The sequence below is a fragment of the Festucalex cinctus genome, chromosome 2 (assembly GCF_051991245.1).
Source record: "Festucalex cinctus isolate MCC-2025b chromosome 2, RoL_Fcin_1.0, whole genome shotgun sequence".
NCBI lineage: Eukaryota > Metazoa > Chordata > Actinopteri > Syngnathiformes > Syngnathidae > Festucalex > Festucalex cinctus.
This window is the reverse complement of record NC_135412.1, coordinates 3,386,919-3,396,490: the sequence shown is the minus strand read 5'-3', so window position 1 is coordinate 3,396,490 and position 9,572 is coordinate 3,386,919. Positions and strand designations below refer to the sequence as shown.

The 9,572-nt window shown below is 39.8% G+C and overlaps 1 protein-coding gene and 1 non-coding gene across 6 annotated transcripts; both read right to left on the bottom strand.

Moving 5' to 3' along the window:
- Positions 1-582: 582 nt before the first annotated feature.
- LOC144013409 (ETS translocation variant 5-like) lies at positions 583-9,221 on the bottom strand. Of its 5 annotated transcripts, XM_077512232.1 has the most exons (14): positions 8,738-9,221; positions 7,009-7,181; positions 6,464-6,529; positions 6,290-6,374; positions 6,126-6,173; positions 5,974-6,024; positions 5,681-5,771; positions 5,428-5,607; positions 3,802-4,061; positions 3,651-3,716; positions 3,513-3,581; positions 2,150-2,301; positions 1,972-2,073; positions 583-1,867 (listed from the first exon to the last, which is right to left on the bottom strand). In XM_077512232.1, exons 3-14 carry the CDS (start codon positions 6,509-6,511, stop codon positions 1,634-1,636), a joined length of 1,386 nt encoding a protein of 461 aa, XP_077368358.1. In that variant the 5' UTR covers positions 6,512-6,529; positions 7,009-7,181; positions 8,738-9,221; the 3' UTR covers positions 583-1,633. The 5 variants fall into 5 exon arrangements, with proteins under 5 accessions (XP_077368358.1, XP_077368359.1, XP_077368360.1 ...); XM_077512233.1 differs by lacking the exon at positions 7,009-7,181; XM_077512234.1 differs by lacking the exon at positions 8,738-9,221 and having other exon boundaries at positions 583-1,797; positions 2,003-2,073; positions 7,009-7,284.
- LOC144015113 (small Cajal body-specific RNA 2) lies at positions 8,888-9,255 on the bottom strand. Its single transcript, XR_013282696.1, has one exon.
- Between the last annotated feature and the right edge of the window lie 317 nt (positions 9,256-9,572).

The window sequence follows — 9,572 nt, the reverse complement described above, 5'->3', positions numbered from 1 at the left end:
AAAAAAAAAGTCAGATTGATTTCCATTTGTGCAGTTCTAGCACCCTCTGTTGGCTAGTTTTTTTTAGTGCAGTTTAATTTTCATTATGTATGTTTTGGCCCTTCTATGTTTAAAATACACTAATTGTCAGTGTTTTATAGTTTTACAAACCAGGTTGGTCTCAACATGTAAATCATTCGATTATCCTGTGAAAGTTGGACCCAGTCTAATTTTACTTTACAGGAATGATCTACTTTATACTACTACGATCTACTTTTAGAGACATGGTAGAATTAAAAAAAAATAAAAAATGTTTCTTGTGCGGACGAGAAAGGGGCTCCGTAACTTTGTGTGTTAAGGAAGCTATTTTTTTTCATCCATCATCAGGCTGGCTCGTTATCCCACTCTCAAGAAGCCTTGCTCATTTAACTTGTCTTACAATATCTGACCACCAGATGTCAGTAAGCTACTGAAAAGTAGGTAGCTATAATTCATATACTGTAGTGCACTGCACTGTACACAAAACATGGGGAAAATACTTCACAGTTTTTGTAAATATATTAAAGTTGTTATATGCATGAAGAAACAACACACGACAGTAACTGAAATATATATTTTTTATTATTAAAACAAATCAAATGAGTCATATTATTTTATTGATTAAAGGAAGATCAGGAAGGCACATGTACAGTATGCGAAGGCCAATCACCTCCTGCAGTGACAACCAAAGAAAGACGTCGCCCTGCCACCAACACATTAAGTGAAACTGTGCAACTCGCAGCCTTTTGCAAAAATATATTCATATACACAATAATTATACAGTCGACCCCCCGCTGTCAGCAGGGGATCGGAACTGGGCCGGCCTGCGAATACTCTGCATATAAATGATGCCCATTGAAATGCATTGGGGAAAGAAAAAAAAAAAAAAAAAAAGTTTAAACCTCAAAAAAATCTTCTGTAAACATTGATTCAATATTTTCTCACAAAAAAATGGGGGGAAATAGGAAAAAATAGGGGAAAATCCCCCAAAAAACAAACACACAAAAAATATATTTTAAAAGTCTTCATTTTAAAAACTATATATATATATATATAATTTTTATCTGCGAATATGCAAACAGGCGTGTCCCAAATCGGGCGCGGCTCGACTGTTACAGCGTACTATACAAAATGCAGAAAATTTTCTGGACACATTGAAGAAATTCTCATGCTTAGCACCATCAAAGTGACAGTGAATCAAAAAATATGGCGTATAACTTTTTTTTTTGTGTGTGTCAAAAACAGTTCTACTTGAAAAGTCCACAAGTTCATATTATGACAAAAATATTAACTTTCAAACTGAAACAACAAACATTTGAATATACAAATATATAAGCGGATGAGGATGCCTGAAAAATATGAGCATGTCCCTTTCAGGCAGGTTGAGGAGATGCATGGTTGAAAAAAAAATAAAAAATAAAAAAAATAAAAGATTTGTTTTGGGTTGAATCCTAGAACTTCCCCTTGAATAATTTGCATGTTTTGAGGTCAAATTGTGATTCAAATCCTGGACAAAATAGTAATACAAAAATAGTTCTGTAGGCTCAAACAGACCAGATTGTTCAAAAGGTGTTTTTGTAGATTTGAAGTGTCAAAAATCTCACATAAATGTCAACTAGTACAGGCAGCTTTCGGGGAAGCCCAGTCCCTGAATGCACCGCTCGCCTCCGTCCGCCAGGTACGGCCCCTCCTCCTCCTCGTACGGGGGCAGAGTCACGCCATCGTCCTCGAGTGGGAGGGCGTCAGGGTCGGACTTTGGACCGCCGGGCCTGTGTTTGTCTGCGAATGCCAAGGAGAAGAGGGCCTCTGGGTCGCGCACAAACTTGTAAACGTATCTCTCCCCGGCAACCTGCCGGAGGAGCCAATCAGAAGAGAGAAGCTGAGCGCTCGGCGTTGACGTCCGGGTCACGGCACCATTTCTCAATTTGTGACCTTTTTTTTTTTTTTTTTTACCTTCTGCATGATGCCCTTCTCATAGTAGTACCTGAGCGAGCGGCTCAGCTTGTCGTAGTTCATGGCGGGTCGGTTCTTCTGGATGCCCCAGAGCCGAGCCACCTGGATCGGGACGAGATGACATGAAAACCACTCACGTTGGGATTTCAGGACCACGCGCCGCCAGAAGATGACGAACCTCCTCCGAATCAATGAGTTTGAATTCCATATTATGTCCAGTCCACACAATCAGATGCGCGTTGGCCGGGTTGTCCAGCAGCGTGAGCAGGAACTGCCACAGCTGCAGGGAGCCGCGACGCTGGTAAGGCAAACCATGCGGCTTCATTTTACCTGGAATTGAGGAACAAAGACACTTTAGTCCAGTGCTTCTCAATTATTTTCTGTCATGCCCCCCCGACTATAAATAGTATCATTTGTCTATAAAATTGTGATAAGCACACCTGTGCATAACACTGTATCCGTATTAACGACTAAGAGAATAAAAATAAAAAAAAGAAGAAGAAATATGGCCCAACTTACAACAAAGAATAGCTTTATTAACCGAAACAGAAAAGATTTAAAGTGCATCTGAAATTCAAAAATAAAATTAAATCCTTAATTAAACTATAAACATTTTTTTTGACTGACCACGTCAAACCATATGATACGGAAAAATAAAATGACATAAAATCAATAAATAATAATGCATTCAAACTGATCACCAACATTAACTCAGGAACACAATATTAAAAAAAAAAAAAAAAAAAAAAAAACTTTAACATGCAAAACAAAAATAAATAAAATAATTTGTGCTGATTTTTTATTTATTTTTTTGCTGTGTGCAAAGCGCGCATGCTCAGTGCAAACAAAACCCCTACACCACCGTGCGCACACTGCCAATAATGAGGGCGCCACTGCCCCCTAATGTAGTGGAGGTGCAATTGCACTTTATTCTAGGACAGAAAAAAAAAAAATCCAAATGAAATGAAAAAATAAAAAAGCATGTTCCCCGAGGTCAAACGCGCCCCCCTTGATGAAGCCCCCCCCCCCCGGGTAGGGGGGGATGGGGGCACCCCACTATTTGAGAAGCACTGCTTTAAGTGGACAAAATCAGCCCGACAGATTTGGTAATAATAATTTCATACTGTCAGGTGCGACATTTTTGAAAAAAACCAAAAAAAAAAAACCTTTAACCTGCAAAACAAAAATATATAAAATAATTTGTGATGATTTTTTTTTTTTTTTTTGCTGTGTACAAAGCGCGCATGCTTATATTAGTGCAAACAAAACCCCAACACCATCGAGCGAATGCTCCCCTGCGCACACTCTGCCAATAATGAGAGCGCCACTGCCCCCTAATGTAGTGGAGGTGCAATTGCACTTTATTCTAGGACAGTAAAAAAAAACATCAAAATAAAAAAATAAAAAAGCACGTTCCCCGAGGTCATAAGCGCCCTCCTTGATGGAGCCTTGCGGCCCCCTGGGGTGGCCCGGCCCACTATTTGAGAAGCACTACTTTAGTCAGAATCAAAGTGTCACACGTGTCACATCTTCGCTCTTACCTTCCAGTTTGTCCGGCACGACACAAGCGTCGTCGTAGTAGAACTGAGCTTTGGCGTCACCGGCAAAACCTGCCAGTGGAGAATGAGATGAAATCCACAACGAAACATGAGTGAGGACGAAAACAGACCCGCACTCACCTGCGCCGCCAGGCGGGTACAAGGCTGACGTTTTGCCGAAGGGTGATGAGCGGCAGGTTTGAACCTCTACAAGACACCAAAAAGTGAAAGGTGACTTTTATCAAACTTAAGGCAAAAAAATTGATTTGTGGCGACCCAGTTCGTCACACACCTGCGTCCAAGCTAAAGTCCCTTGGCTCCTGTTTGACGGCGATGTGGCCGAAGCCCGCCGTGCTCGGGCCGCACGCCATCGCCTCCGGGTAACGCGGATCCACTGTCTCCTGTTTGCAAACGCCTCCGCCACGGACCGGAACCAGAGGCTCGGACAGGTGGCGCTGATACAACGGCGGGCGTGAGTGAGGGAAGGCCAACTTGGCGGTTTTCTTTGCCGGTAGAAAGGACAAACATGGTTCTGACATCTGCCGCTGAAACCTGAGAGGACATTTGCAGATGTACATACTGGTAAATACAGCGGAACCTCTACTGTAAGTTATCTTCACGCTTAAGATGATTTTCATGCATACTAATCGTTGGGTCTCTGGAGTGCCTGCCAAGTTACCCATCAAATATTAACTTATACAATCAAGCATCTTAAAAAAAAAAATTACTTGGAAAAACAAGTCTTTTGATTGTGTACGTTCTATTCTCACAATCATATTGAAAATTTTGCATGTGTCTATGAAATTGCTGTCCACCTTGCTGTCATTTTTTGGCAACTGCCCCTTTAAGAGACCCTGTGACGTCTTCAGTGAAATTATGACCAGCAGTATGTCTGTCTTCAGTGCAGGCTGTGATGGGACTTTTGGCTCTTTCAGGGGAGCCGTTCGAGTAAAAGAGCCGTTCAAAACACTGGCTTTTTTTTTTTTAAAGCATTTTTTGAAAATGGCATGTTTTACTCAAAAGTCGAATACTGGGATTCATAATACAGTCAAAACCTCGGTTTTCGAACGCTTCTGTTCTCGACCAAATCGGTTTTCGACCAGAACATTTTAGAATTTTATGTCTCAGAACTCATCCAAAAAAAAAAAATCGGCTCTCGACCAAACTGAAAAAAGCTGAGCGTACCTGAACGCGACTCACTCGGGAGCCGAGCTAACTCGAATGCCCAGGATGCTTCCTCCGGAGCACATTCGTGTTCAAAGTTCGTTTGGAGCAGACCTGTTCATTGTTATTTACTCAAATATGACATATATGTTTTTTTTTTGTTTTTTTTTTAAGTTTTGCATCGTGTATTAGCCCCTAATCACGGGTCCAAAGAAAGCAAGCACATTTTTTTCATCATTTTAGATAGGATATCTTCTATTAAAATAAAACATTGTCTATTTCTACCCTTTTTTATCTATGGTAAACAGTATACAATGCAGTTTATGGTATAAAATAGTAAAAAAATAATAATAATAAAATTAAAATAAATAAATAAAAAACACCGAGCGAATGCTCCCTGCGCACACTCTGCCAATAATGAGAGCGCTACTGCCCCCTAATGTAGTGGAGGTGCAATTGCACTTTATTCTAGGACAGTAAAAAAAATAAAAATAAAAAAAATAAAAAAGCATGTTACCCAAGGTTAAACGCTTGATGGAGACTCAACTACTCCCCACTATTTGAGAAGCACTGCTTTAACTGGACAAAATCAGCCCTACAGATATGGTAATAATAATTTCATACTGTCAGGTGCGACATTTTTGTTTTATGATCTGTGAAAAAACACTTGTTTTGATTGGATGACTTGACTTGCTAAACATTTAGTGGGGACTTTACGTGTTTGTTTTTTTTCTATTTAAGCATTTGCACTCACCTCTGCTCTGAAACTGCAGCAAGGCAGCCAACGGGAGGATGTGGCAACGCAAATTGATGGCTTTGATTGCCCTCCAGCATGTGTTGTTGTTGGTGGTGGTGGTGGGTGGGGCAGCTGGACACCTGCCTGGTGGGATTGTTAGCGAGCCGCCGCTGCTCAACCGCTTTCCCGTCACGGGCACTGTGGAGGGAAGGATGACGTTTCAGACTCTTCCCTCCTCAACCCAAGTTGTCTTTCCTGGGAGGCGTCCTACCTGTCGCTGTGACGTGTCCTGCAAGGGGACAGATCTTCGGTTGGGCTGGGCTCTCGCTTCACTTTGCTGACTGGCGGCACTTGAAACATTGCTGCAAACACCACACCACCATTTTCAGGGTCATTTCAGCAAGAGAAGATGTTTCTCACTGGGGTATTTTTTTACAAGAGCACCGCCCAAACTTGTTAAGATTCCTTGGAATTGTTTTAATTTGCAGAGTAAAGTCATAATTTCTCCCTTAAATGGGTTTTATGTACCGGTGCTGTATGTAAAAGCTTCAATGATCTACTCACAGTTACTGGACTGGAAATCTGGGACAAACTGTTCATCATCAGGAGCCTGAGCTGTGGAAGCAAGAAGCAAAAATAATAATAATAATAAAACAAAACATCATAATACACCAGGAAGTCAATGCTTACATGTCCCATAATGCCTTGTGCTTTACCTTCTGCTATCCAGATTTCCTGAAGCTGGCTGAGATCTTGGAAAAGTTCTGAAATCCAGAAATACAATTTGTGGACATGCAAACACCGAACAAAGTATTTTTACCCCACAATTCTCGCACCTTCTTCAGATTTCGGGGATATAATTAAAACTTAGTGGCCATACCCTCTGTGTCTTGATCCAAGCCAGCATCCATGAACTTCCTCTTCCTGTCATTGAGACATGGCTCTTTTCCGTCTGATGGACATGTCTGTGCACAAACAGCAAGATTTAGGCCATCAATTGTCATCCGTTCATTCATTCGAGACAACAAAATAGCAACTTGTGCTCCAAACTCACACTCTCCGGTACCACAAAGGGGACCTGTTGGTCATGAAAGCAGTCCATGTTGCAGAAGTCGTCACCCTGGAATAAATACACATGAGAGGGCTTGTTTACGAAAAGAGTGTCGAGATTGTGCATCCTGTACATATAAAGCATTCTCTTATTGTAACGTGAATTTTAAGCCATAACATTCCTGCGGTCATCAACAAAAAGTGCGAATGAAGTTGATGCGGCGATGGGCGGGGTCGTGTTGTTTTCCACAGTGAAGTGAAACTTGATCCTGGCGTGAGTGGATGATGAGGTTGGTGCAGCTCGCCATTATTTTTGTCATTATTTACACGCACGCGCGTAGGGTTGACACAAAGCATTCCGGAGAAAACACGGTCACAAAGTGCGGTCGCGCTGTGGTGACAGATAAGCAGTTTAAAACAAATGGACGCACTCTTGTTTCTCCGTCAGAAAATGGCGAACGACTTTAACCGCAACTGCTTCAACGAAGGGCCAAGGCGTGATTGTAAAATAAAAAGAATGGGAAAAAAATGATATACCGCACGTCTCACCTGGCAAAATTAGTTGTTCAACTGTGTCAGAGTTAAACTCGACCTGTGTTTCTACACCTACATTCCCCGCAGAGCTTCGAATAAAAACGCGACTGCAGATTTTTCTCAATGGAGACTCCTCCGCGCTCGGTGTGAGCCGATCCCAGTGCTCCCTTCCCATTGGCCATCCAAATCTGTCAGTCAAACACAACCAATCAGATAGGGGAGCGCTCTTAGGTTCTGTTTTTATGAATGGCCGCACTTCATTCAAGCGTCAAGGTTCACTTAAAGGCACAGACGTGTTATTACGTAATTCGAGCGCTACATCAAATAAATGAACACATTGAATGGGGGGAGTGACACAATTTAATAACGTCTCAGACTTCTGCGGTTCGAAAGCAAAACATGTATATCTTGAAATATCAACTGAAGTATAATTAGCTTTTGCTTTAGCAAATGTGAATACCCACAATCTAGTTGCAGTGTGCCACCATATTTTTCTCACATCAACTCAATTTCTTCTCTTATAAATATGTTGATGATACAGGTGTTCTCATTTATATTTAGATTGCCATTGTAAGTGGTCCAAGGCCCTATATGAGGATTCGTAGTTGTTGTCGGGCGCAATTTAAAAAAAAAAAATAAATAAAATAAAACCGCCACTAGATGACAGTATTTGTATTCCAACTAGGGCAGCTTTACCAATACATGAAGTAATTTGATGGCAGGGCTGCTCGATTATGAAAAAAATAAAATAAAATAATCACGATTATTTATTTTTTTTGGTACAAAACAAGACAAAAATGTTTAAGCATTAAGCAAATAAATTTATTATATATATATATATATATATATATATATATATATATATATATATGTTGGCAAAAACTTGGAGTGCAGCTTGTGCACTGTGCAAAAGGACGATCATTTATTTTCTGCTACAAAACAAGAAAATGTTTGCACATTTAAAAATATTGAGACCAATTTTTTTTTAAAACACTAATTATTTAAGCTCCTTTTTTTTAAGTACATTTTGTAACCTATTTTTATTTATTTTTTTCCTCTGAATGTTAACTACTGTTTCTTGATGCTTATGTGTTGTCTTTCCTCATGTAAAGCACATTGAGTTGCCTTGTGTATGAAATGTGCTATACAAATAAACTTGCCTTGCCTTGTGGACCAAACAAAATGTATAATTACATATATATGTATTTACTTATGTTGGCAAAAACTTGAAGTTGGAGTGCAGCATGTGCACTGTGCAGTAAGACGATCATTTACTTTTTGGGACAAAACATTTTGTTTTAAACGTAAAAAACAAATAAAAAATATCAAGACAAATGAAATTATTTGTAACACTATATTTAAAGTGTATTAAATTAGTTATTTTAAAATTTAAAAACGGTGCAAATGTATAAATTTAAACTATTTTTTTTTTTAAATTAACAATCTTTTTTTACAATTATGCTGATTTTGTAATTGTCGAGTGTAAAAATTGATATTGTAATTGAATACCTGGGTAAAACAATCTTATGTGTGATTATAAGCCAAGTCATCTTTATTTATATAACGCTTTCAAACACTTCCGCTTTCCGGAATTTCCGGGGTGCCGGAAATGCTTTGCACCCATTTTACACACTTGCAAGTACATCCCAGTCCAGCATGTGGCGGTAGACGTTCACGATGGAAAACAACGGAGACGCAGTCGTGTTTATTACATTATTGTTGTTAACAATTAAAACACATATACCTATCATCTGAAAGTCCGTTTACCATCTTGAACCCGAAGCACATTTGTGTTCTACTTCTTTTCGACACATTCACGCAATGACAATAAGCTAACTCTCAGCTAGCTTAGCTAGCTATAATCTTAAGTTTGATTTCATTTCTTTCGTTGTGGTTAGATCAGAATCGCCTCTTTACTCATTGTCCGTCGTGGAGTTTGGAAAGAAACCAAACGCACTCCGAACTAGTATATCTGATCAATTCATCACCTCTGACCACAACTTGAAAGCGTGGAGGCCCTGAAGGTTGAACTCAAGCCTGATGCCCATCGCCACGGAGGCTAAGCGAGCGGGTTTTCCTATCACTTCCGGTCACAGTCGGGCCACAACTCCGACCAGATCAAATAAGATCAGTGTGTAGGTTTTTGGATAAAAATCACACGCATTCGTACTCATACTCGCACTCAACCATAAACACGCACACAACACGCATTCCCTCTCACACGCCATTCAAACTATGACGTCGACAACCGCTTCCGGGAGGAATACATAAACTCGCGTTGCATCATGGGAAAATCGCACCACCCATCTTTTTTTTTCTTTTTTTTTCTCAATATTACTAAAACAATACGACACAAACCAACACATCTCCAAAACAACACGTCAATTAAAAAGAACAAAAGTAAATAAAAAATATGGTAATAAACACTTGGCTTAAAGTAACAAAATAGTCCGAAATAAATGCAATTTATTTGTGCAAATTGATATGAGGACGTTTGCCTGAATACAACATTTAGTTAAAATGTCTGCCGATCAAACTAAACAAAAAACATTCTGATCTTTGTCAAATTACCAGGCTAG

Excerpts from the sequence above, each read along its gene's own strand:
- LOC144013409 (XM_077512232.1), bottom strand. The coding sequence starts at position 6,511 with ATGGACTGCTTTCATGACCAACAGGTCCCCTTTGTGGTACCGGAGAGT. Across the intron at positions 4,062-5,427 it reads GCTGCAGTTTCAGAGCAGAG|GTTTCAGCGGCAGATGTCAG; the intron begins GTGAGTGCAAAT and ends ATGTCCTCTCAG. Across the intron at positions 3,582-3,650 it reads GTACCCGCCTGGCGGCGCAG|GTTTTGCCGGTGACGCCAAA; the intron begins GTGAGTGCGGGT and ends CTCCACTGGCAG.